Source organism: Mustela nivalis (genome assembly GCF_964662115.1).
Source record: "Mustela nivalis genome assembly, chromosome: X".
NCBI lineage: Eukaryota > Metazoa > Chordata > Mammalia > Carnivora > Mustelidae > Mustela > Mustela nivalis.
The window spans coordinates 129,192,949-129,220,925 of NC_139040.1; the positions used below are offsets into that span (position 1 = coordinate 129,192,949).

Sequence of the window (27,977 nt, forward strand, 5' to 3'; positions counted from 1 at the left end):
TCGAGGACACGGTCACTCAGGTGTGTCGTGGCCCCATTACTGTCCCCATTCTGCAGACCCGTAACCCAGGGCCCAGCTGGGGGGCTGAGCACCTGCTGGCAGATTTCAGTGACTTCTCAGCTGCAGGGCAGGGTCACGGACCCGGGCAGCGGGCGTCAGACTGTCTGGTCACAGTCGGCCTTACAGACCAAGAGAAGCTTGGCACCCCTGCTCCCAGGGCAGAAACTCCAAGTTATGAAACTTAAAAACCTTAACCAGGACTGTCCGCGAAGCAGTGGTTGAGCTGGGAGTTGACCGTTCAGCTTTCATATTACTGATGTCCACACTTTCTCCCCAGAGCTCATTACATTCAGGTCTCCTCTGGGAGCAAAATGCGGATGAGCAGAGAAATCGGGTCTTTTCTCTCAATTTCTCTTCTTTTCTTGAGATAGAGGGCACACGCAGGGGGAGCAGCAGGCAGAAGGAGACTGAGAAGCAGGCTTCCCGCTCAGCAGGGAGCCAGATGTGGGTCTCGAGGTCATGACTTGAGCGGAAGGCGGACGCTGAGCCGACCAAGCCACCCAAGCGCCTCGAGAAATCAGGTCTTATCAAACGTGCTCATCAGCGACGATGAAGGATGTCTGGCTGTGAAGCTGTGTGACTGCTTGTTTTTACAGTGGAATTAGGCACCTGCTTGTACGGTCCAGCTTCCTGCAAGGGAGACGTGGGGAAACACCCTCCCCCGCTCTGTCCTCATGGGGTGAGACGCAGGCTGGCTCTGGGAGCCAGGGATGGGCTCAGCCAGTGTGTCGGTACGTTCGCAATGAGAAGGAGATAGTACCTTTCTAGAACCTCCGCCTCAGAGACCACATTGCAGGCTGTCAAGGTCACCGTGCACAGGCAGCCGTTGTCCAGGTACAGGACGGGGTTACCTTTTGGCATTGGTTCAGTGACTTTAAACCTCAGTGTCTTGTTTCCCCACCCAGGAGGGTAGCATGCCGCCCACGACGACACCTGGCTTGTGGCCACCCCGGTCAGCTTGCCAGGGTCCCGTCTCCCGTCGGGCGACCTCCTGTGCCCGCTTACGTGATCAGCGCACCTGCGGCGGCCCCCCGGTGCTGCAAGGTCTCCCTCTTCCGGCCCAGAGGGAGGCTGGCCTTTGCGAGGAACGTTCTTCAAACACACCTGAGGACGGCGGCAGTTGCGTCGCTGTAACATGCTATGATGATGTTCTGCTCCACAGTAACGCTCAACAGTAATGCAGATCCGAGTTGTAAAGCTTGGCAGTCGTTCCTTCGCTTCTGAACGGGGGGACCCTCTGCCCCCGATGAAAAGTAGGTCTTTGGAACAGTTTCCTTTCCAACCGTGGTCCCTTGAGGATGCGTGGGTGCCGTCACATGCTGGTTCCAAGGAGTGGAATGCCTCGTTCACATCCTTGCTTACGCACCGAGGGTCTAGAGGGACGTGAACGACATTGTGAAGAAACGCCGTCTGCACTGTCCCCTGCACATTGATAATCCCACCGCCCAGTGTCTTTTAAATTAAAACCTTTGACACGAGGCTTTAAATAAACACTGTTTAAATAATTTGATTTTATTTTAGTTTTTAAGATTTTATTTATTCATTTATTTGACAGAGAGAGATCACAAGTAGGCAGAGAGGCAGGCAGAGAGAGAGGAGGAAGCAGCCTCCCCGCTGAGCAGAGAGCACGATGTGGGGCTGGATCCCAGGACCCTGAGACCATGACCTGAATCGAAGGCAGAGGCTTAACCCACTGAGCCACCCAGGCGCCCCTGTTGAAAGCATTTTAAAGGCCATCGCCGTGTTTCTGTCTTGGGATTAGTATTTCTGTCACACCCTTTCTTCTCTTTCGTTCACTTGCGTTAGCAGGAGTCCCCGACGGCTACGTCCATCTTCTGCCTGGCCTCGACTGCCTCTCCCTGCACGCTAGACTTTGCTTTTAAGGCCCCACAGTCGTTTCTTTGTCATTCGGTGCCTGCATTTTCCTTCTGCCGCGGACCTGTCTCAAGTCCTAGAGGAGGTTGTGCGAGGGAAGAAGGTAAAAAGACCCAGCATTGGTGCGGGTCTGTCCTTGTCTTTCCCGCTCCTCCGACCCCCTCACGGGGGCGCACTGAAAAGGAGTATTTGTCCCCAGAGCCCGTTGGCCCCAGAAAGCTGGGGAAGGCCTTTCTGCTGTTGATGACGGGGACAAGCCAGCCTTCCTTCCGTTGTCTACCTTCTTCAGAAACACTACGTGCAGGGGCAGCGTGCGTTCCGGAAAACCCCAGTCACTCCGGCGGCTGTCCCAGCTGCGGCTTGGTCTGCAGACGACCCCGGGAGACTTTTCCTGGAGCCTCACCATGTTCTGTGCCTGCTAAACCAAACCAGGCCGGAACAGGCTTTCCCCTGTGCAGAGGTGACGTGTGAGCCGTCCCGAATGCCTGAGAGGCGGGGCGACTGAGACGGGTGTTGGGCGCCCCACCAGAGGGCGGAGGGTCCGGGGTGGTCCAGGGGACCGAGGCCGCGGCGAGGTCCTGGCAGAACGCATTCAGAAGGGTGATGGCAGGAAGAGCAGGGTCAGCCACCATGGGAAGCAGGTGTGGGGGCAGAGGGGAGGCAGCCCACCCTGAACACTGAAAGAAGAGCGGGGTCCCACGGAGCTGCTGGTGCTGACCCCGAGAGCCCCCCGGGGAGGCGTCCAGGGTGCCTGCCGAGCCCCAGTCTAACCTGGAAGAACCAGAGATCCCCTAGCAGGTGCAGCAAGCCCAGGGACAGGGACCTGTGAACGGTGACATCCGTCAAGCCAGCAGCAGACACGTGGCAGGTGTGCTGTCCTGTGGAGGCGTCCCTGGACCCCCCGTGGGGGAGATGCACACGGTCACTTCGGTGACGTCGCCGCAGCTGTGGCTCACGGGCACAGTCCACGCCTCCTGCCATCCACGGGCCCTGGGTTGCTGCCCCGTGTGGCGGGTGGCCGCCGGACGGGGCGTCAGGGAGGAGCAGAGGTCTGCAGGTGACAGCAGCCGGGCGCGGGTTACAGCGTGCCGACTTCAGGCCGTCCCAGAGAGCACGCATGCCTGTGTGCACGCCCGCGCAGAAGAGGTGGTCTCCTCTCCACATGCAGTCGAGAGCGGGCACCGTTCTGTTGCTTCCTGCCCCGCATCGGCCTTCCTGCCCCGCATCGCCCTTCCTGCCCCGCATCGGCCTTCCTGCAGAAATGACAGCAGCGCGGTCCGTGTCCTGAACTCGTCGGAACCCGGACTCTGTGTGGTGACCCCGTCCGTCACCCCCAGGTCACCCCGAGTGTCTGTGGCTGCCACAGCCAACAGCGAGGCCATGGCCCCAGGGACACCTCCTGACAGAGCCTTTCTGGGTTCCAAGGCTCAGGGTCACCAGCACACACCCCCTGTGGCTTCCCTGGTCTGGAGACGCTTGCCCTGCGGAGACAGCGGTCGCTCCTCGGGCACCTTCCCTCCCACGTGGATTTTCAGTGAATGGACCTTTCTGCCAGGGTCCAGGATGGATGCAGGGAAGCCCGTCACAGCCACAGCGAGGGCGCACGAGCCCTCCCCGAGACGCGGATGCACGCCCTGCGATTGTCCCCGTGTTCGGTCCTTGCCTGAGAGTACTGTAGCTCCTGGGGGTTGCCGTGCGAGCGTCCCTGCTGTGAACCTTCTTTCTGTACTAAATATCGAGGACCTATCCGGGCTCACGGCGGCTGGCTCATGGTGCTGGTCGTGGCTTGGGTCGCTGATAACGCCATTTATGTGTTAAACATGTAGGGACCTCAGCGTAAACAGTGTGGGAGCCGTGATGCTGCCAATTACTATGGGGTGTGCCCTTGGACGCTTGTTAACCCAAAAAGACCCCGGGATGCGCCCTGAGGTGTCTAAAGCTTTACTGTCTCGAAAGACTCCAGCTGGGATCCGGTTCCCAGACTGGCCTTTCCTGGGGACACGATCCAGCCTTGTGAGATAATAGAAACCGTACATGTGTTGGTCTGGGCTCCCTTTTGCTGGCACAGAGCTCCCCAAACCCTCCAAAGGTCCCAAGGGATAATAGCATCACTGGGCACTTCCTTGCTGTAATGTTTTGTCGTCGGACCCTGGTTCCCGAAACCAAGCTCCTGAAGCCCTTGTACTTTGTGAGCGACAGGCCCGTCTTGAGTGGTGCAGAGGCCCTCCCCTTTGGGCTCCTGCACCGGCCGAGCAAGGCGTGCTGGGAACCGTGGTGCTTCCTGTTTGTCTGCGTCCTCCGGACGGGGGTGCAGGGCTGCAGGAGGGGTGGGTCACGCCTCATGCGTCCATGGTGAAGCCTTCATGGAAACCCCAAGAGTACGGGCATCCCGAGAGCTTCCCCGCTGGCAGACTTGGGCGTGCAGGGGCTGGGAGGAAGGTGCACCGGAGAGACCATGGGACTCCGCGCCCTTCCCGGTGCCGCTCGCCCTCGGCCCATCTTTCCTGCGCACGCTCCCCTGCATGGTCGCATGTACCCTGTGTCATACACCAGGGGACAGTGAGTCAGTGTTTCCTGACCGCTGGGAGCCACTCTAGGAACGCCGTGGGGCCCAAGACGGGGTCCTGGGATCTCCTACCTATGTCACAGGAGACGGCCGGGGTTGAAATTGGCATTGCCGGGGGCTTGGGGCAGTCCTGGGGGGCTGAGCGCCGGCTGTGTCCAGTCTGACCGATACACACTACCTGTTACTTTCAGGCTTGTGTCGTCGCGATCGTGCGTTTCTGTGCATTACAAAACCGGGCCCACGGTCAGCCCAGTCAGCCTGTGTGCCGCACACAGAGCTGTCACCAAGTATTGACTGTGTCCCCCATCCCTGTGACTTACCTCCTCTGTGCACTGTGACCCCCCAGGTCCCCTTCGCCTACCCCACCCACCCCCCACTCCCCAGTCCCCTCCGGTGCCCAACGCTGCGTTCTCCCTGTGGAAGACTCTGTTTACTCTCTTGGTTCCATCCTTGAGATTTCGCAAGGGAACAAAACCATACAACCTCCTGCGTCTCTCTGACTTTGCAGAACACCGTGGAGCTCTGTCCATGTTGTCCAAAAGGGTCAGATTTCGTTTCTTCTAAGCAGTGCTTTCTTCTGTGCACTGTCCTTATCGTCCGTCTATGCGTGAACACGGGGGATCCTTCCATATGTTGGCTGCTGCACATAATGCTCCGTGAACATGGGGTGCACAGGCCCTTTGTCTTCCTAAGACTTTTATTTATTTGAGAGAGAGAGAGAGCACAAGCTGGGGGAGCAGGAGAGGGAGAGGGAGAAGCAGACTCCCCGCTGACCAAGGAGCCCGATGTGGAGCTCAGTCCCAGACTCTGGGATCACTATGAGAGCCAAAGACAGATAGATGCTTGCCTGACGGAGCCACCGGGGAGCCCAGTGCCTATAACGTGTGTGTTTGAATCAGCGTCGCTGTTTCCTGCAGGGAAATACCCAGAAGCAGCTGGACTGTGTCGTCGCTCTGTCCTGAACGCTGTGCTGTTGCGTAGAGCGTCTGCCCCCGTGGGCATTCCCAGCCCCCGTGCACGACGGCTCCTTTTCCTCCCCATGCTTGCCGGCCCTGGTTCTGCTCGTGTTTTCGGTCGCCGCCCCTCTTGCTGATGTGCGCTGACATCTCCTTACGGTTTGGGGCAGCCCTTCCGCCGTGAGACCTGTGTCGGACGTGAGCTGGATCGTCGGGGACCCGGCTGGGGCCCCGCACGTCTTGGGGTGGGAGACCCCCCGCCCGCAGCACACAGCGGGCGTAAGAAGGGCTGTCAGGGAGGTTCGGGGAACACGTGGCACAGCAACATGAGCCTGGACAGACGCTCCCTGTGCTCACGACAGAGGCCTGGCTCCCATGGCCTCACGCACACGCCCGCTGTGCTCACTGCCGGGGGGCAGGGAGGTGTCCCCGCCAGTGCACGGTGGCCCGCCCAACCCCGGGTGCTGCCTGCTCGCGGCCACTTCATTCGTAGTCGATGGCCTCACGGGATGGCCTTCAGCACGTCAGGTCCAGACACACCGAGTTGGTATCAAAGCCTGCTTCCCGGGAAAATGGGCCTCCTGTCTTTCCCCGTTTTTAACCTTCTGGATCCCAGCTGCAGACACATTGCAGCCAACAGAGAGCGGCGACCCCGGGCCCTGCTGTCCGATGACGTGCGGCAAGGCCAGCATTTGCACAGCGCCCCGTGCTTCTCGGGCCAGGGGTCCGCCTTCGCACAGCACGCCCCCTCACCATCGCCGTATCTCTCTCCCTGCAGATACCGAGCGGCTCTATTCAGTGGTGTTCCAAGAAATATGTGACCGCTACGGAAAGAAATACAGCTGGGATATCAAGTCCCTGGTCATGGGGAAAAAGGCGCTAGAGGCAGCGCAGATCATCATAGACGTCCTGCAGCTCCCCATGTCCAAAGAGGAGCTGGTGGAAGAGAGCCAGGCGAAGCTGAAGGAGGTGTTCCCCACCGCGGGTCTGATGCCAGGTACCGTGCCCTCCCGCCGACGGGATCACACTCGCGAGCTTCCGCGGCGTCGTTCAAAAGCACGGCAGAGGGCCAGCGCCCGTTAACGCGCTGGCTTTGTGTCGTCTTTTGTCTCGATTCCGTCTCAGCAAAATCTCATCTTGTGGGAGGCTCGCAGCCACCCCCGAGACCGTCAGGCTGACCCTCTGCTGTGAGTCCATCTGGGCTTTCCTTCCACTGCGTCCTGAGATCCAAAATCATTCGATCCCTGTTTGTTCCGGTACTATCTGAACAGCGTATCCGTGGGGAGATTGCTTCACGATCTGATACGTGGCTTTGCCTCTTCCTGTTCGGAATCAGGGACAGATTATCTCAGCGACTGTGGAAACTTTAGCCCATGCGAGATGAGCCCGTCCCTGTGTCTCCCCGAAGAAGCTTCATTTTTTTCGTTCTTTTCTTTTTTGTTGTTTTGTACAGTTAGGGCACAATTCATTTGCAACATGTCTGTGAGCCCTTCACCCCTCTCTTTCCTTGTTTTCCTTTGAAAGCAGAGAGGACTTTTCATCGTTTCGTGGTGCTTGTAAACTCAAGATTGTTCAGAACTGAATGGTCTGCTGTTTCTTGCTAGACGTGAGAAGGTGAGGAGTGTTCTAGATGGCAGGGCCGAGAGATGCTTGAAAACGGAGTGCGGTTTTAAGAATCTCAGGAAGACAGGTGAATTCCCCGTTTTGGAATTCTTAAAGCAAGGAGAGAGAGAGAGAAAAAAAAAATCTGCAGTTACAGCAGTGATTTGGGGATTTACGGTTGTGTTAAAATGATTGCGAGTCGTTTTTGAAATGTGTATGTTTTTTAAAAATATTTATCCATCCCTCCTAGAGTGCACATGGGATAAGGCTGGAAGTGGAGAATTTTCTGGAAAGGGCCAGCAAACAGCAGTGCCCGTGACACACAAACCATGTGGGCTGTGCGTGGATGCCAGGCCTAGCCGAGTGTCCGTGGGTACAAGCTCCGTGCTGCACGCCGCACGCCTCGGCCCCCGTGCATGGAAGCCAAGCCTAGCCGAGTGTCCGTGGGTACAGGCTCTGTGCTGCACGCCGCACGCCTCGGCTCCCGTGCATGGAAGCCAAGCCTAGCCGAGTGTCCGTGGGTACAGGCTCTGTGCTGCACGCCGCACGCCTCGGCTCCCGTGCATGGAAGCCAAGCCTAGCCGAGTGTCCGTGGGTACAGGCTCTGTGCTGCACGCCGCACGCCTCGGCTCCCGTGCATGGAAGCCAGGCCTAGCCGAGTGTCCGTGGGTACAGGCTCTGTGCTGCACGCCGCACGCCTCGGCTCCCGTGCATGGAAGCCAGGCCTAGCCGAGTGTCCGTGGGTACAGGCTCTGTGCTGCACGCCGCACGCCTCGGCTCCCGTGCATGGAAGCCAAGCCTAGCCGAGTGTCCGTGGGTACAGGCTCTGTGCTGCACGCCGCACGCCTCGGCTCCCGTGCATGGAAGCCAGGCCTAGCCGAGTGTCCGTGGGTACAGGCTCTGTGCTGCACGCCGCACGCCTCGGCCCCCGTGCATGGAAGCCAGGCCTAGCCGAGTGTCTGTGGGTACAGGCTCTGTGCTGCACGCCGCACGCCTCGGCCCCCGTGCATGGAAGCCAGGCCTAGCCGAGTGTCCGTGGGTACAGGCTCTGTGCTGCACGCCGCACGCCTCGGCCCCCGTGCATGGAAGCCAGGCCTAGCCGAGTGTCCGTGGGTACAGGCTCTGTGCTGCACGCCGCACGCCTCGGCCCCCGTGCATGGAAGCCAGGCTTAGCCGAGTGTCCGTGGGTACAGGCTTTGTGCTGCACGCCGCACGCCTCGGCCCCCGTGCATGGAAGCCAAGCCTAGCCGAGTGTCCGTGGGTACAGGCTCTGTGCTGCACGCCGCACGCCTCGGCCCCCATGCATGGAAGCCAAGCCTAGCCGAGTGTCCGTGGGTACAGGCTCTGTGCTGCACGCCGCACGCCTCGGCCCCCGTGCTGTGCTCTTTGCACACGCACGTGGCCTCATCACCCCTCCTGATGCAAACACATCCACACAGCTCCTTTCTGAAGATTTTTTTCTTAAATTTATGCATCCGAGAGAGAGACTGAGTGTGTACAGACAGGGGAAGATCAAAGGCAGAAGGAGACGCAGACCTCCCCCTGAGCAGGGAGCCCGACCTGACGCAGGGCTCCATCCCAGGACCCTGAGACCTTGACCCGTACAGCTCATTTTTTAAATCACGGTTAAAAGCAGACGCAGTAAAACTTACTGTCTCACGTACCTTGATGCGTCCAGTTAGCCATTGCGAGGGTGATGGTCCCCACCATCCATCTCTAAAACGTCTTCGTCTTGCAAAACAGAGAGTCTGTCCCCATCCAGCACTGACTCCCGTTGGGCCCCCCTCTGGTGGCACAAGTCCACATGCTGTCCGTGTGAACCGCGCTGTTCTAGGAACCGCATAGGGTGGGGTGGGGTCCTCCAGGGTGTGTCCTTTCCTGACTGCCTTTGGGAACGTGGCGTCATGTCCTCCAGGCCCTCTCCCGTTGCAGCACGAGACACGATGCTGTCCCTTGATTTCCCGTTGTTCCGCGAGACACACGGTTTGTCGGTTGGTCTGCGGAAACTCACGAGTCATTTCCTCATCTGGGCTCCTGGGCGCGTGGGAGTGCAGACCCGGTCCTGAGGCCACGCTTCCGCTTCTGTGCTTCTGTGCCCAGGAGAGGGCTTCTTGCTGTACGTGGCGGTTCTCTGCTCAGTCTCGGGAGCAGCCAACGAACGGAATGTTTTCCACGCTGGCGGCACCGTCTGCTTTTCTCTCTCCCCGTCCACAAGTGTTGCAGTTTCTCTGCGTTTTGCCCAACACTTAAAGATTCTCTGTGGCTCTTTGGTTGTCCTTACGACCCATTCTAAGGTGTGTGAAGTGACAACTCGTTGTCTTTTTTTTTTTTTTTAAAGATTTTATTTATTTGACAGAGATCACAAGCAGGCAGAGAGGAAGACAGAGAGAGACAGGGAAGCAGGATCCCCACTGAGCAGAGATCCCGATGGGGGGCTCGATCCCAGGACCCTGAGATCATGACCTGAGCTGAAGGCAAAGGCTTAACCCACTGAGCCACCCAGGTGCCCCCTCATTGTCCTTTTGATGTGAGTTTCTCGAATGATACATGATGTGGAGCATCAGTCCACTTCGTTTTCGCTGTTTCTGTATTTTTTTTGGAGAAATATCTTTTTATGTCCTTTGCCCATTTTTAAAAATAGGGTTAATTTTTGGTTGATAAGTTGTAGACAGGCTGTTGTGACGTTGTGAATAGACCCGTTATCAGACACATGGTGTGCAGATTTTGATTTCTTCCTTTTTCATGGGTTACGTTTTCACCCTCTTGATGGTGACCCTGGATGTGCAGAATTGTTTAGGTTGGACGCAGTCCCATTTGTCTATGTTTGCTCTCCTCACCTGTGCTTCTGCTGTCGGATCCAACGCATCATCATAAAGTCCATTTTCATAAAGCTCTCCCCTATTTTCTTCTAGGAATGGGATAGTTTTGGGTTTTCGTCAACTTCAGGTTCATCTTTGTGTGTCCTCTAAGGGCTGAACGTCATTTGTTGGCATGTGGTTACCCAGCAGTCCCGCTTGGGTGGGGCTTTGTGGAACAGCCTGTCCTTTCCCACTCAAGTGGTCTTGGCGTCTTTGTTGAAGATCCGTCCACCGCGTATGGGAAGGTTCAGTTCTGGGCTTTCCATTCCGTTCCGTTCGTTTTCATAGCAGCACCGCGGTGCTTGGATTCCTGCAGCTCTGTCATGTACCTTCAAGGAGTTCAAGACGTCCGACTTCTAGTATTCCTGGCTGCTATTTTTAGGGCTGTTCAGAGTCCCTTGAGGGTCTGCATACATTTTAGGATGAATTTCTGAATTTATGCCAAAAAAAAAAAAAAAGCCCCTGGGATTTGGGATTTGGTAGGGATAGCTTTGAATCTGCGTATCTATCGCATTAGGGAGCGAGGACATTCTAATGGTGTCAGACATTCCAGTTCACGAACGTGGGGATGTTTTCCGTTTATTTGTATCGTGTTTTTAAATGACTCTCAGCAGTGATTTGTAGCTTCCGTGTGCAAGGCCTTTACCGTCTTCTGTGTTCATTTTTGATGTATTATAGATGGAATTGTTTTACCTTTCTTCTCAGATTGTTCACTGTCACTCTACAAAAATGCAACCGATCTTTGCGTGGTGATTTTTGTGTCCTGAAATGTGGCTGAATTTGTTTTTCAGTTCTCACAGTCTGGGTGTGTTTGGAACGTTCAGGGTTTTTTACGTGTAAGGTCATGGTCATCTGCGAGCGGGGATCACGTCACATCTTCATTTATACCTCGGATGCCTCTTACTTGTCATTCTTGCCTGATTGCCCTGGCTAGGTCTTCTAGTACGACGCATAGAACTGTTCCTGATCTACGAAGAAGCACTTTCCACCTTTTTCTGTTAAGGATGGTGTGAATGTGGTGTGAGCAAACTTTGTTATGTCGATGCAGGTTTATTCTACCTGCTTTTCTTTTTTTTTTTTTTTTAAGATTTTATTTATTTGACACAGAGAGAGAAACCACAAGTAGGCAGAGAGGCAGGCAGAGAGAGAGAGTGGAGGAAGCAGGCTCCCTGCGGAGCAGAGAGCCCGACATGGGGCTGGATCCCAGGATCCTGGGATCATGATCTGAGCCGAAGGCAGAGGCTTTAACCCACTGAGCCACCCAGGCGCCCCTCTACCTGCTTTTCTTTTTCCCAGCTTCAGGTTGAGTGTGATGAGAAGGTGATGCGTTTTGTCTGTTGCTTTTTCCATGTCAGGGGATGTCGTTCTCGTCCTGCATTTTGTTAACGGGCATCACGTGGGTTTTTGTGTGTCGCGAACCGTCTGTGCATTCCCGGAACAGCTTCCCTTTGCTGACGGTGTGTAGTCCTGGTGCTGCTGAGATCAGAATGCTAGTATTTGATCGAGGGTTTCTGCCCCAATATTCATTATTCAGTTTGCAATATTGAATATTCAATTCAATATTCAATATTCAGTATTCAATATTCTCAGTTTCCTTGTAATGTTTTCGTCTGCTTTTCATATGAGGGTAATGTTGGCCTCACAGAATGAGCAAACATACCTTCCCCTTCAAATGTTTGGAAGAGTCTGCGCAGTTTGGGTGTTCGTTCCTCTTCGGTTGTGTGGTAGGCTTCGTGGGTGATGCCTTTTTCTTTGTTGGGAGGTTTCTGGTTGCTGAACACATGTCCTTAGTCTTTCATATCTAGTCAGGCTCTCTGTTTCTTAATTCGATCCTGATACAGGGGCGTATGTTCCTAGCAGTTTATCCATTTCTTGATTATCTAATTTCTCGGCATACACTTTTTTATACTATTCTCCTAAATCTTTTTTTTTTTTAATTTCTGTGGCACTGGTTTTCATGTCCCCTCTTTTTCATCTCTGATTTTAGTTATTTGAGCCTTCTCTTGTTTTTTCTTAATCTAGCAAGGATGTGTCCAGACAGTTAACATTTGACCTGGATTATCTTTCATTGTTTAACACCAGAGCACCCATCATGTATTAGGTATGCAAATGCCTTTTTGCTTTCTTATCTACCCAGGCCTCTGAAGTGCTTTTCCTTCTTGCATTTGTGTCCTGTATGCTAAGAAATCCTTGAGTTGTTCTCCACGGCGGGACCCAGAAAATACGAGCTCCAGCTTTGCAGCTGGCATGGCCTAGAACACTAAGACGTCTACGTCCTGACCTCTCCGCGGCGAATTGAGTCGCAGTGTTCCCATGTGACTTTCACAATGACTTAGGTATCCTCTGCACTCAGAGATAATCCCAGAAAGTCACCAAATCCAGACATTTCTGCCTTGAAAGTGAGGCAGGGGCTAGTCCTCGGAAGAGAGTTGAGCCCTGCAGAAGTCCCCTAGCTGACTTCTCTCTCTCACTGGTACCTCACCTGTCGTTGGAGAGTCTGCTACAGTTACAATAGGAAGCACAAGATCCCTGACTTGATTCCGATGAGCCCTGCAGAATGTAGGGGAAGCTTTCTAGCCTGAAACACATGCTTCATCCTGTCTCCCTCCCATTCCGCACCCCTCCTGTCGTCTCTGTGCCTGAGCTGAACGTTAAATCCACCGCAAAGGTGACCTCCCAGAACCCTGGTTCCGAATAGGAACACTATTCGGCAACAGTGGCCACCGTCCTCTTTCTAGATCTGGGTTCACTCCCTGCTTCGTTCCCATTATTAAACTGGGGATGATCCCATAACCCCTGACGACTTTCATCCCTTCTCTTTCTGAAGGTACTTGCTGCTGGGGTGTTTGTGGTCCTGGAAGTCACCTTGGGCTTATTAGATGAGAAGGCCGCCTGTATTACTCATTCACGCGCATTCGTTACTTCCTGCTTTCAAGGTGAGAGCTGAGGCCCACGCAGGTATTTAGCAAGTTAAATTGGAGGAATGGATGGCAGGTTGCCAGGGAAAGCAGCCCCCAGTGGTGATGCAGGGCTGTGTCCTTCCCCAGGGCCATCACCAGGGGGACCAGCCCCTGAGTATGATGCAGGGGTGTATCCTTCTTTGGGCCCATCACCAGGGGTAGCAGCATTTGATTACGATGCAGGGGTGCGTCCTTCGCTGGCCCATCACCAGGGACAGGACCCCCCCCCCCCAGTATGGTGCAGGGTGTGTCCTTCCCTGCGCACATCGCCACAGGCAACAGCCCCCTATTATGATGCAGGGGAGCGTCTGTGCCTGCCTGGAGAATAGGGCTGACCCACTGGGCTTGAAGACAGAGAGGGAACTGAGGAGGTCCCTTCTCAGGTCAGTAGGACTGCATCGATAAATGGTGTAGGAAGGGTCCCTTCCGGAGGACTGGGCCATGGACGTCCCCAGCAGGAAATACTTCGGAGCAGTGCACTCTGTACACATTTTGTACGCTACTGCATAGGCAAAGGGGAACCACCCGTTAGTGAAGGGTTTATTTTATGGAAACCGAGCTCTTTTAAACTGTGGCAACAATGTAGAAAACTATCCGAACCTGGTTCGTCTACGGTCTGTTTTCGGGGGCTTTAGCAGATGTGGTTTTACATGCTGAAATGTGTGCTTGACTTGGCACACAGGAAAACCTTCTCCGTAGTATTCCCCATGTGAAAGCTGTTGGTTACCTACATTCCGTTTCCGACCAGTTCCTTCGTCCGTGGATTCTTCGAGATCAATGTAGTAATGTATTTTTGCATAATTTAGTCAGTGTGATAATTTGGCCTAGGAAGCCAGTAACAAGAAGGAGGTACCTGCCATGGTACAGAATCGTCCGGAAGGCTTGCCTCTTCTGTTCTTCCACTGGCTGTAGGATTTCCCAAGTGAAAGCCTCAGGCATGGGCTCTGGGCCAGTTCAGAGGAGTGTGACAAGGCCAGGTCCTCACACACGGGCATCTCTGGGTCCCCTGCCTCCTCGCGCTGGACGAGATCACCCCAAGGGGAACCTTGGTCCCCTGGACAGCCAACGGTGTGGCGCCCAGGCCGTCTCTGCAGGGAGGGGAGCTGGCAGGTGTCCCGCCCTCTGAGGTCGGGGTGTGTGTGGCCGATCAGCCCCCACTGTCCCACTGAGCTCTCCCGAGTGTTCCTGGAGCTCGGGTCATGGCTCAGGTCTCCCCAGGAAAGTGCAGGTACACGGTGGAGTGTCTATGGTTCCTTTTCCCGGGCCGCATCTGGTCCTCACCAGGGCTGAGCGTCATCTCTTCTCCGTCTCTGCTCAGCCTCATGGACAGACAACGGCCATTCACGTAGCCCCCGACTCAGCACCGTGGGGGCCCTCGTCCCCTGGCTCCGGGAGTCGGTCTGTGTGCCAGCCTGTCTCATCCCGTGGGCTTCCATGCGACGCAAAGCGTGCGCTTTTCTTTCCCTCCCGGCTTCCTTGTTTGTGTTTCTTACAGCCTCAGCCCCTGGAGGCCATCAGCAGGGCTGGCGGCACCTCCCTCCTCTTCTGCCCGTGCTCGCCATCATGCAGGTGGACAGGAAGGCTTTGGTCCCTGGGCGTCGTCCCGTCACATTTGTCTTTCCTCCCTGAGCCCTTCCATGCGTCTAGTGCCGAGGCGGTGCTCCGGGGGACCTTCCCCGTGGAGTGTGTAGTCCGTAGAGGGGACGTGCGTAACTACGCAAGTGAAACCCTGCAGGAGCTTAGTATCTGCCAAACAGAAATTGAAGACGGGCTGTGGACAGAAACAAAATAAGGCCTCTTATTCCTGGCGCAGTGGCAGCTTTTTCGCAGGTGCTGGACATGGGGTAAACTGAGGACAACGTGTAAGGGATGGGCAGGTGAGCAGGGAGGGCACGGCCGTTCCAGGAGGAAAGGAGAGGGTGTGGACTTATGTCAGGCAGCAAGGGACTTGCTTCTGTGACCCCTGGAAGCCGGCCTCTCGTCGCTGGTGTGCTTGAAGAGGACATGGGCAGCGCTCGCAGCTCCGTTCGGAAGCTCCTGGGTCCGGAGCTCCTCTGTCTCCTGAGTTGAAGACTGGGGAGCCGGTGGGGTTTGAAGAAGAGCTGTGCCAGAATGAAACCCTGCTGGGGCGGGGGCTGTCCCTGTGGCTTTATGGCACCTGGTGAGGAGGTGGGGGGCAAGGTGGGCTTGAGGGGGGCCGGGGCAAGGACTTCACCTCAGGGGGAGTCTGACGGCCTCAGTGGACCACCGGCCCCGTGTCCCGTGATGCCGGCACCAGTTAATGCTCGCCTGAGAATCCAGGGCTGGAGCTGAATGACCAGCGGGTACTTGAAGGCTGGAGGCTGTACGGCTGCGCGGGTGAAGAGTCTTAGAGCATCCACCGCACTGTATGAGGACGGTCGGCGCGTCTCAGGACGCTTGCTCACACGTGAGGTTTATCACCGTGGCAGGAAAGGACAGTCCTAAGTCTGGAAACTGTCCCTTCGTGGTAACAAGTCACTACCACAATGTCCCTTCTTTGAACGTCTCTGTAATTACAAAAATGACGCCTGCTTCACGTAATACAAAAGGGGGGACTTTGGAAACCCCGTAACTCTTCCTCCGTGGATGTAACCGTTCTTACTCCTTCATCACCTGTGAGGTCTGGCCTCTGTGTTTGTGTGGACACACACATACACAAATGCACTCACATGCTCCGTGAAAGAGTAGAACCACTCACGCACATATGGAGAAACTACGGACAGGATTCATGGCATGAAAACTTTTTTTTTTTAAGATGTTATGTATTTATTTGACAGAGATCACAAGTACACGGAGAAGCAGAGAGAGGGGGGCAGTCAAGCTCCCTGCTGAGCAGAGCCCAATATGGGGCTTGATCCCAGGACCCCGAGATCATGACCTGAGCCAAAGGCAGAAGCTTTAACCCACTGAGCCACCCAGGCGCCCTGCATGAAAGCTTTTTGAATTCTTTAAACTGATCATCGGACACAGCCTTTAGACCGAGAGAGATATGAAGGCAGTGAGGACTGTGCTCTTCCTGGGAGGCTAGGTGAGCATCCTTGGCGATCCCGAGACCTGCAGGCCGCCCTTTGCTCACGAGGTGCCGGGAGCAGGGCTTCCTGCCCCCCGAGCAGTTACCGGGTGCCGTTATCGTGCGGCAGGTCCGAACCGAGTACCGGGCTGAGTGCAGTTGGAAGAAGACATGAGCCGGTCCCGTGCCTGTTCCGGGGTCTGCCTGTCTCAGTAACACGGACCCTAGAGCACACTGATTGTGTCGTGCACCAGGGTGGCCTTGGGGCCTACAGGACTTCAGCTCCTTGCCCTGAGGCCGCGGGGGGTGGTCTCAGGGCCCGGCACAAAGTCCAGAATGTGGAGCTCTGGCTGCGGCACGAAGCTGCTCCCACGATGTGGCAGTGGCCTCACGTGGAGGAGGTCGGCGTCCTGCGGTAACGTGGAAACGTGACAGCCTGTCGTGGGCTGCTGTCCACGTGGCTCGGTCCTTGCCAAGTCCATGCAGAACGCATGCTGAGAAGTCCCAGCTGCTCAGGGACTTGGCCTCTCTCAGTGGCAGCCCCGGACCCCAGGCTGATTCCACCGCCCTGGAGAAGCCTTCCAGGCTTAGACCGGAGCCTGCTTCTTGTTATGACGCTCACTGCGTTCACGGACCTTGCACAATTAAAGGACACACGTGACAGGTGACGAGAGAAATCATCCACCAACAGCCGTGATAATCCGTTCAGCTAACGCCCGCGCTGCTTTTCTCTTCAAGAAAGGACGTTAGGAGGCACCTGGGTGGCTCAGTGGGTTAAGCCGCTGCCTTAGGCTCATGCCATGATCCCAGGGTCCTGGGGATCGAGCCCCGCATTGGGTTCTCTGCTCAGCAGAGAGCCTGCTTCTCCCTCTCTCTCTGCCTGCCTCTCCGTCTACTTGTGATCTCTGTCTGTCAAATAAATAAATAAAATCTAAAAAAAAAAAAAAAAAAAAGGAAAAAAAAGAAAAGAAAGGACGTCAGGCACATACCAGGAAAATGGTCGTTGCAGGGTGTGGGCAAGAGCCGGAGAAAGGCATTACTTGCTGGTCAGATGGAACTGGCAAACCTCGGAACTACGTCTCCCCCTTTCCTTACATACGCCACCTTCTTTGATGTTGTATACGGACCTGATGTCTTTCTAGGTTTAAAATTTCCGTGTTGGAAGACTGCTAACTGCTTTCACAGATAGTTAAAGAGTAATGGAGACATTCTAGACTAAGGAAGATGAGATAAATGTCTTTACTCTCTAGGATCCCAGACATCACATGCCTGTGGTCGTAAATGTTTTTCTCAAAGAATTACAATTTCCGCAACACCTGCGGGGGGCGGGGGTGTGCTCCGCGTCGGTGAACCATCTGCCTTCAGCTCAGGTCCTGACCCCCAGGGTCCTGGGATCGAGTTCCGTGTCAGGTTCCCTGCTTCGCGGAGAGCCTGCTTCTCCCTCCGCCTGGCTCTCGCCCGGCTTGTGTGCGCTCGCTCTTGCTGTCTCTAAAGAAATAGCATCTTAAAACAAAAAAGAATTACAGTTTCTGTTGTAAAATGTGTGGTGGTTTTCCCACAGACTTTTAAGTACTCGGAAGGATAAGATGATACGAGAAATCCTCGCCTCAAAGACTTGTCTACTCGAGACGGGAGAAAAGGAACGGTTCTCATGGGCAGAGCTAAGAGACTGGGGCTGGCTGGGCCGCCTATGGCCTGGGAGAGGAGCTTCGAGGCCCACGGACAGTCTCTGGGTGTTTTCAGAGCACGTGCTCTGCTCAAGGCTGCAGAGTGCGCACCTGGGTAGCACCTGCCGGACGTGCGGAGCGATGTGTCCTGCCAATGCGCGCGGCTCGGGATGGCTACGTGTTGTGCCCCCTCCTGCACAGCCCCATTCCAGCGGGCTGACCGCACTCACAGGGATACATTGTATGCACAGACAGCGAGCGGATACATGTTACTAGTTTTCCGCCTTGTCTCACGGATCCAGTTCACCACAGGCACAATACTTCCACGGGGGCTCCATGACGGTTGCTCAAGAAATAAAAAAAAATCACATTTCTTGTTTAAAGAAATCGAGAGCAAGGATTGGTTACAGCAAAGGCGGGAGCAGCCAAGGTGCGTTGGTGGGTGAACGGAGAAGCGCCGTGTTGTGCATGCGAACAAGGGGGACTCTTCAGCCTTGGAAACGAGTTCTGACACCTGCTGCAGCACAGACGAGCCTCGAGGGCACTGGCCGGGCAGAAAAGGACAGACGCTGCGGGCTTCCGGCCCTGGGGGCATGGACAGCTAACAGTGTCTTGAACAAGATGAGAATGTACTTAAGGCCACTGCACTCTCTACTTAAATACCGTCAGTTTTAGGGGCACCTGGGTGGCTCTGTCTGTTGGGCATGTGCCCTTGGCTCAGGTCCTGATCTCAGGGTCCAGGGATCGAGTCCCGCATCGGGCTCTCTGCTCACCCGGGGCTCTGCTTCTCCTGTCTGTCGCTCCCCCTGCTTCTGCCCTCTCTCTGACAAATAAATAAATAAATAAAATATTAAAAAGAAAATACAGTTAATTGTATGTCGCATGTACTTTAGCATAAAAAAGAAAAATTACGTTTGTTTTCTAAAATGCCAGAAGTCCTGCGGGGAAGACGTAGTTGAATTTTGCTAAAACTCCGGGCAGGCGAGGTGGAAAGACGTCGTGACGGTGCACTGCAGAGCATGTTCACATCACGGTCAGGGCGCACGCCTCCTCAGCCCCAGGCCGGATTACACAGTGTGCTCGCCCGGAAACCCTTCCTTCGTGTCCCCCGGAGCAGCCACGTGGTGCCGAATAGGTCCCGCTGTCGGCAGTGGGGTCGCAGGAACTCTCGACCATGGCACCGGGCCCTTCGTGGCCGACTTCCCAGTGGAAAGCAGACAGCCCTCAGCGCGTGGTTCCTGCATCGCGTTCCAGCCCTGGTGCCTTTCTCCGCGTCTGCCCAGCACGCCAGACACCGGAACCCACAGGATCCCTCAATGTCTCTGCCTCGCAGACATTCCACGCAGCACAGACTCAAACAGCAAGAATTTTATATTTGAAGATTTTATTTATGTATTTATTTAACAGAGAGACAGAGATCACAAGTAGGCAGAGAGGCAGGCAGGGGGGGGTGGGAAGCAGGCTCCCTGCGGAGCAAAGAGCCCGACGTGGAGCTCGATCCCAGGACCCTGGGATCATGACCTGAGCCGAAGGCAGAGGCTTTAACCCACGGAGCCACCCAGGCACCCCAGGAATTTTATATTTGAAATGATTCACGGAAAAGGGCATCAACCCAGACATCACGACGGAAACTCGGGCCACACAGTTGAAATCCGTGCAAAGAGCCAGCAAGGAGGAGACGTCGAGGTTGGAAATGATCCTGTTTTAATTCCATGCTCCCTGCAGATCGGGCGAGTCACTTTCGCATTATCCGGGGGTCACCAGGGTAGGGTCTGCCGTTGTTTTGGTCGCATTTTTGGATGCACGAGGCAGACAGAAGGAAGCCGCTGCCGATGGGAGCTGTCTGGAAGGTGCCCACCTTCCTTTTCCGTTACCACGTCCGTGTGCAGACGTTGGAAACCCAAGCGTGTCCTGGACTTCCGTGTCCTTTGCAGCTCAACGCTCCTTCCGTGACGTTGGCAACACCGGCCTCCTGTATCCGTGAGGGCAGAGCACGGCTTTGGAGAAGCCGAGGCAACAGTGAGCTCCGGGCCTGTGCACTCGCCGGCCGTTAGCTCACGACCGTGATGGAGAACGCAGCCGGCTTTGAAGGGGACCAGACGCCTCATTTTAGGCATCGTTTTATAATGTTCCTAGTGCTTCCTTGTGTAAGGGAACTTACAGAATTTTATCTCATTATTCAGAGCTCTAATAGAGACTCACAAAGACTCAGTGAGCCGTCAGCGCTTCCTGTGATATTTTTCTCTTGGGCTATAAATAAAAGGCTATTTAAATAGCTGTGCTGTACATTGATTTCGTAGCGACAAGTCCTTAAAAGCAGCAACCTTAAGAGTGGTTCATAGTAAATAAAATTAAGACTTTAAGCAGCTTTCAGTCAAATAAACAAAGGCACAGAATGAAATTTTTCTCCACAATTGTCAATGTTTTGAAATACGTTTGAGCCTTGACCTGCACGGGACCACTTAGATGTGGATTTTTTTTTTTCCCCTGCAAATACAGTATAGTTCCCTAAATGTATCATTTATGATTTTCTTTCCCTGCTCAGTCTGACTCAGGACTCGATCCCAGGACCCCGGAATCGTGACCTGAGCCGCAGGCAGAGGCTTCACCGACTGAGCCCCCCAGGTGCCCCGTGCGTGCGTTTGGAACCGTGTGAGGCTCAGTACGCCCAGCACGTTGTGGAAGAGTGAAGGGTAGTTGGCCATTCTCTTCACTTACTAACAAGACAGATGGAAGAAAACACCAAAATTCAATATGCTTTTCTCGAAAGAGTGTCTCTGTCTTTCTGGAATCCCTGCACACCTAGGAGGCCCAAGGTTCTGCAGTCAGGTGATGAGGTGCGCCAGGGAGAGCAGCCTGACCCACGTGCCTTTGTGAGGTCGGGTGGCCGCCGACAGCCAGCCACAGCTGCCGGGGTCTCTGTACGGATCCCCGTCGTTGGCCGTGTAAGGACTGGGCTCCTGACCCTCCAGCGTTTACTGGAGTCTCCCAAGGCACTTGACAACCACTCAGGGCCATTTCTTTTGGGCAGAAGAAGCAAAGCGAGGACAAAACTTGCTCTCCTGTTGTCTCCTCCTTTATGTGACACAAAACAGGGGTCTTGACTCGGTTTGGGAAGCAGAGACCGCCGATTCTGAGTTTTCCAGGAGACGTCAGCAGTTAGGAAGGGCAACGTGTGTCCCTTGGATGGACGAGACGACCGTGTGCCGAGGTGGGTAGGGCTTGGGACTGGTGCTCAGGGCAGAGAGCAGGACCTCCAGGATGTCTCCAGATCCCCCTGGAACAGACGATCTCCTTGTCGGGAAACCCCATGCCTTTGTGAGTCAACAGGCCAAATGCAGAACAGTGCGTGTGATCAAAGCGTCACTTTACTACCTAACTTGCCGGAAATGGCCCTTTTCTGAATGTCCCACATTTCAGAAAAATGATGTGCAACCCAACCCAGATGGTCTCTGGGTCGTACAGTTCTTACTTGACTGATTTTCTTTGTCTACGCGCATTCAATGGCAATTTAAGGAGGAGATTTCAACAGGCTGCTCTATCAGAGTGATTGCATTTTTACACACACACGATTGTTGCCCAGCAGAAATGTCTACAGACTAAATTTCATACGATGAAGAAAATAACTTTGCAGATGTAAAAATTCTGTCCCTTCCTAGTTGCACTGAAAGGGTGTCGTTAAATGTGCACTGGAAAAAGGCATTGGGCTGTGCAATCATTTCCTACAGTGGGAATTCCCTGGTCAGGCCTCTTGGAGAGCCCCTGTGAACTGTGACGCTTCTCCCGAGCGTCCCTGTCTGAGGCGCGGAAGGCTTCGATCCCAGGGCCTGGCCGGCTTCCTTCCCGAGGCAACGGACCTCTTTTTGTCCGTCCTTCCTGATTTTTTTCCTCTGGTGCACACGCAAGGTCTGTTTGCTACACAGCACCGGTGGGCAAAGTTTTTCTGCTTTTTTGGCTTTATAGACCACGCATGAGAGTTGTCTCGACCACTGACCTCTCTACCTTTTGAGCTGAAAGCAGCCCCAGTCCACACAGATGTGAATGGGGGTGGCCGTGCTCCCACAAAGCTTTCTGTGTGGACACTGACGTTAGAATCTCAGATTATTTTCGTGGGTCACAATACACTCTTCTTTGACTCTTCCCATTTCAACACGGGCGGTAGGCTGGGTGCGTGTTTCCCAGAAGGCAGGACGAAACAGGGCAAGTAGCCCTGTAGGGCAGCTAGAAATCCTGGATGCCAGGGACCTGGGCCCTGGGGTCCTCTGCCCCGTTTTCAGGATCCCAGATGCCACCCTCCCCGTCCCCAGCAGAACACAGGATTCTGTTCAGACGCCGAACCACAGAGGCTTCGTACGGCAAATAGGACGTCTCCTGGAGGGTGCAGAGACTGGGAGTGAAGGGAACATCTGCTCCCTGCGGCCCCTTCCCCTCAACAACCAGGAAGACCCTAGACCACTCTTCTCCGGAGACGCGAGTCACCCTGTGACAAAGATGCAAACCCTGACATTGCGAGGCCCACCTAGGAGAGGCCTGCAGCTGTCGATAGCTTTCGCTTAGGAAGGCTCCCACCTCTGCCCGAGCCAGCACTAGGGAAGGGTCCTTCCTGCCCTTTCCTAGTGCTGGGACACCGGGCATCCCTGGGATTGAGGCCACATTCCGCCCATCTCTGCCTCTGTCTTCACGTGCTTCCTCCGCACATCTCTGCGTCCTCTGCTTGTCCGGACACCAGCTGTTGGACCTGGCGCTCACCCTGTCAATCCAACGTGACTTTGTCTCCAGATTCTTTACCAGTTACACCTGCAAAGACCCAAATAGGGTCACATAACGAGGCTGTGGATGGACGTGAATTTGGGGCGTATACTCTGTACGCCCCAGAATCCTGATGGGGGTCCTCTCTGCAGGCCTGGTTGCCTCGCGGGCTTCACTGTGGGGTGAGAAGGGTGTAAATCGTGCGTGTGAGAAGCCTGCTGCTTTGGGTCCCCTGAAGATGTGCATCTGAGCCCCCGAAGGGAGGACACCTCCCCTCCTCTGCCCAGGTTAATAGAGGAAGGACGTTACTGGATGCAGCATCTTCCAGGACTGGGGGTGCCGCCTGGGCATAACGTGTTCACCTTTGTGTCTGAGCCGCCGTGCTGATGTCCCGCGGACCGATGGCGTCCGTCACAGACACGCATCTCTCAGCGTCGTGGAGGCTGGAGGTGTGAGATCTAGGGGCCGGCACGGTGAGCTTGTGCTGAGCTGTGCCTCCTCTTCTGACAAGGGCCCCGATCTCCTTCGGGGGCTCCTCCTCATGGCCTCCCAGGACCCCAGTCACCTCCCAAAGTCTCCCCATCCAGCACCACCGCACCGGGGCTCAGGGCTCCGACGTGGGGAATTTCAGGGGGATCCAGTCCACACCAGTGACGGTCTCTGGCCTGGAACCACGTGAAGAGGACAGCCCACCCCATCCCATTTGATAAATGACCCGGCGTTCCGTCTGCCGTGGAAGAAGCCGAAAGCAGCGCAGGACCTGGGAAACGGGGGCTCAGGCCAGGTCTGTGTGACCTCAGACGGTGGCTGACTTACAGGAAAGGGGGGGCAGATATAAAACTCTGATTACCACAGTGGGATTTGCTGGCACGCGGACCCCTCTCCAGGCTGGGGACTGCGGACCAGAGGAGCACGGAGAGCACTGCTCCGCGTCCGTCCTTCTCGTACCGTCACGCGTGCTCTGATGCGGGACACAGGAGCAGCCCAGCTTCCTCTTCGAAGCAGGAATTGCCAAGACAGGGCTTCTCAGCCTCAGCAGTATTGACACTGGGGCCACATGCATCATTCTGTGGGGGGCGTCCTGTCTGCCGTAGGATGGACACGGACCAGCCTCCCACCACGTGTCCGGACCGGTCCCTTCCCCCGCTGTGACAACCCAAACCAGAAATCTCCAGACATTGCCGAACGTGCCGCAGCAGGGCTGGGAGCACATACCCCTCTCGTGCTTGAGAACCAGGGCCTTAAAGGAAACGGGAGGTCAGGAAATCACTGTCGCGGGCCCTTGGATGTGGGAGGAGGCGGACGGGAATGTCCGTGCACCCGGGCCGCGGTCACAGTGAAGCATCGGTTCCCGGGAGGGGAGCCCTTCCCCTCCGTTGCCGTCCCTGAACAAGGGCTTGCCCTTCAAACCCTGCATCCTGGCACGAGGGTAGAACGTGCCGTCGTCCCCGGCCCCGTGCCCAGGGCAGAAGGAATTAGAGTGCACGCTTGGAGTCGGGTCTCGTCGCTCTCCCGGGACTCTGGACACACGGCCTCTGGGCCTTCCGCGTCCAGACCCCGACAACAAATCCGTCCCCTCAAAGTGCAGGCACGGCCGTGTGTGTCCTCGGAGTGAGGACAGGTGCCAACATACCCCTGCTGAGAACCACGGCTCCGCCACCTCCCGGGACCCTCCACGCGTCCCCGCCATTGACCCCAGGGGACGGACTGCCCCCTGCCCGCTCTCTGGAGTCAGGAGTTAGGGACTCCCTGGGCCTCGTGATCCTGCAGTAGAGAGAACATCTGTGAGGCTGTTTGTTCCTTTACCGTTCGTTGCCCGTCCCGAGCTCTGTCCTTCCTCGACTGCCAACGATTGTCAGATTGTCGCCGGTGCACCGTCGCCCGTACGGTCATGAATTTTGCTCTCTGCTCTGAGTCCAGGCGTCGTTCCTGCCCTCCTGCAGGAGTTCTGCCACCCGGGGGCCGTGCATTAACTTCCTGCAGCTGCTGTAAGGAGTGACCTCAAACGTGGTGCCTTAGGACAGCAGAGATTTATGTTCTTACGGTTCTGGAGACCAGGAATCCCAGAGCAGGCCTTGGCAGGGCCATACACCCGTCCTGAAACTCAGGGGAGGGTCCGTCTTGTCCGTCCCAGCTTCTCAGGGCCCCAGACGGTCACCGACCTGTGGCTGCAACTCTCCGTCTTTTGCATCTGTCCGCACAGGGCCATCTCTTTGTCTCTCCTCCTGGGGGGACACAGTTGCCATGGTCTGAATGTTTGTGCCCCCCACAAAATTCATAGCTGGAATCCCTAATCCCGCAGTGTGAACGTGTTAGGAGGTAGGGCTGTCAGGACGTGAGCAGGTCATGGGGATGGAGCCCTCACCAGTGGGATTAGTGCCCTTAAAAAGAGACCCCGTCCAGCTAGCTCACCCCTTCCCCGACACGAGGACACAGGGACAGGCTGATCGTGCTCCAAGAGGACCCCACCAGCGTCGGAATCTGTGCTGCCTTTATCCTGACTTCAGCTTCCACAACTCCTGAGAAATAAATACCTGTCGTTTCAAAGCCACCCGGTCTGGGGGTTGGGCGCGAGCCACTGCATTTAAGGCCCACCCTAAATCCAGGATGATCTGTTTCTCCAGGTCCTTAATCATGTCTCTTTCCAAATAAGATCATTAGACTAATGATCTCAGGGGGCCTCCCCCGAATGATTGTTGAGGGCCACCAGTCAGCCCTCCAGACTGAATCTCTTATACCCGGGTGTTAGCCTGCTTGCCCTCCGTGACTGTGAAAGCCACCTTCCCGGAGAGTCGGTCTGCCCCAGCCCCTTACTCGTGGCTGGGGCCGGGTCAAGAGGGCCACACTTTGTCCCCAGGATGCATGTGTAGAAGGTCTGGGCTGGGCCGAGTCCTCCACAGTTTGAGGTCCCGGGACAGCATCAGTATCTGGTTATAGGTAGCTGGGGGCATTCATAGCTCACAACACGACCTTCCTAGGTCTAGCTCGCCAGAATTCCAGACTCCGCGCCCACTCCCACGTTCCTCCTGGCGTGCACATGTCTGTGTGACTTTCATCTCCCCTGATTGTACCTCCTCACCGTAGGTCTGTGTTTAGGGTGGGGTTCTGAACACGACGCCCGAGCTAGTAGGATGTGCACGGATCTCTCCACTCTGTGCACGAGTTCCCAAGAAATACCTCCATTCTCAAAATACCTGTCAGCTCTCAATCTTTTCCACATTTTTCTTTCTCCAGATCCGTGTTAGTGGCAGCGTCCGTGTTCTCTCTCATCAATCTTAGGTCTTTAGGAGGAAGAGGACAGCATTCTTCCCATCAACACCGCTGATTCTTCACATTTCGTGTGTCTTCCCCTGGAGATGAATCGCCCGAGAGCGGACTGTTTGTAGCAGTAGCTGTCTTCCTGCCCTTCCCTTCAACGACTTCCGCACACCAAGGGCTGGAAGCTCTTAGCCGGGTTTCATTTATACACTTAATTAACCAGCTTCTCTGCGGGGCAGAACTGCACTTACGGTTTTAGTCTTTTACGGCTCGGGGGCCGTGACTACAGAAGAGAAGGCTGATGTCCAGTAGTTAAAAGATGCAAAACTCGTCCTGACAGTGGCCAGCATCTGTCTGGGGCTTACCGTCCTTCCTGTCCGGGAGTAGATCACCGAGCTGGTCTTACGTGCGGGACCGTGTCCTGGCATTCGCAGGGAGCAGCTCCACGAGCAAAGCTGGTCATGGCTGTTGGGGTGGACGATAACCCTGAGCGTGAAGATTCTATGGACATTTGCCCGATGTCCCCGCAGAGGACTGTGGTCACATCTTTCTCTTGGGTTTCCTGTTCACCCTGATCTCAGCCACGGTTGGGACGCTCCGGACGCTGGGGCTCGTTGGAAAACAGTCCAGCAGAACCTCCCCTGTGATTCATTCCCGTATCGATACAGAGGTTGAATCTACCCCCTCCCACGTAGGCTTGTTGCTGAGCCTTTGGGTCTGTGTATGCCTCTTCCATTACGTTATGTGCAGGATAAAACACAATGTGGACAGGATTACCTCACATGATAGAAGCTGTATTATTACTATTTTTTTTTTAATGAATAGCATAAAAGAACATTTTCAGCAAAACTTTATTTTCCCTTGTGTTTTAGAGCCAAGGGTTCATGCTTTGTTTTTTTTTCCTTTTTTTTTTTTTGTTTGTTTGTTTTTTAATCTTGGTTTGTCCTCTTGTAATCTAGTAACTTGAAAGTTGTTTTAAATTCATATTATTTTGGGGGCTCCTGGGTGGGTCAGTGGGTTAAGCCTCTGCCTTTGGCTCAGGTCATGATCTCAGGGTCCTGGGATCGAGCCCCGCATCGGGCTCTCTGCTCAGCGGGGAGCCTGCTTCACCCTGTCTTTCTGTCTGCTCCTCTGCCTACTTGTGATCTCTGTCTGTCAAATAAAGAAATACAATCTTAAAAAAAATCTTAAAAATAAATAATCTTAAAAAAAAAAAAAAGTGAAGCTGTCCCACTCACTGTCAGTCACAGAGAGAATGGTCCGTTGCAGCCTGAACAGAAGAATCCTCCACAAGAAATAGTCATCGGGGACAGGCCCCAACAGGGCAAGATGACCTCGGCACCTTCCGTTAAAAACCTGCCTCCCTGGGACCCAGCCAACGAGAAGCCATCATCATACTGGACTCCTGAGTTTCTCCAGCACATTTGCGTCCGGAGCCACCCCTCCCACTTCCTCCTCCTCCTCTGTGAAATACTGTCCTCTCTTCTCTGTGTGGGGCCTGCCCGCCGTGCTGCCGTAACCCGCCTGTCCTGGCTTGCGCTTCTCCGTGTGTCCCGAACCCGCCCATGTTTGCTGCATGAGCACCCGGCGGGTTTATTTTTAAGGTTCATAGACCTCACCTGGAATGCCTGTATCCAGACACACTTTCGCCATTGGCTGTTTTTCTGTCCTAGGCGTTCTTTCCCGCCACCCACCTCCGGGAAGTAAAGGTTTTTAACTGAAATGTAGTTAATAGATGGAATCCGTGGTTTTCATCAGTGGTCACTGCAAATGAATCGAGTGTTTTGGCACCTTCCTCCTTTCCGCTGTGCATTCCGAGGACATGGAAGCTGATTGGGTTCTGCACAAGACTAGCACGGGTTGAACTGTTCTTCCGCGCGAGGGGGTTAGTGCACGAGATGCACGGGTCTGCGGTTTTCTCCTCGGGCTTCTGTTCAGCTCTGGTCGCGGAGAAACACTGGTATCAAGAATGAGTCAGAATGCCTTCACTCCTGTTTTCTGGAAAGCTTGCCCAGAATCGGTGTTGTTTCTCAAACGGTCGTTCGCAGTTCACCAGGGAGGCCATCCGATCCTGGATAGGAGAAAGGTTTGTTAACTACACATTCTCTCGGAGGTATAGGGCTGTTGAACTATTACGGTCTTTTTGAGTGAACTTTATATCTTTCAAAGAGTCTGTCCATTTTATCTAAGCTGTTGAAGGTATTGGCTTCAATTTTCTCTTAATCCCGTTTTTTTAAAATTTAAGTTTATTTTTCTCAGGGTTCCAAGCCTCACTGTGTACGCACCCCACCCAGGGCTCCACGCGATCCGTGCCCTCCTTAATACCCACGGCCAGGCTGCCCCATCCCCCACCTCCTCCCCTCCAAAACCCTCAGTTTGTTTCTCAGAGTCCACA

General features: G+C 54.9%; 1 protein-coding gene across 1 annotated transcript in view; it reads left to right on the forward strand.

Moving 5' to 3' along the window:
• Positions 1–27,977, forward strand: part of LOC309856267 (pseudouridine-5'-phosphatase) — an 80,333-nt gene that overhangs the window by 28,428 nt on the left and 23,928 nt on the right. The window contains exon 2 of the mRNA XM_082717192.1: positions 6,236–6,454. Coding sequence (XP_082573318.1) covers positions 6,236–6,454 — 219 coding nt within the window. The remainder of the gene's footprint in view (positions 1–6,235; positions 6,455–27,977) is intronic.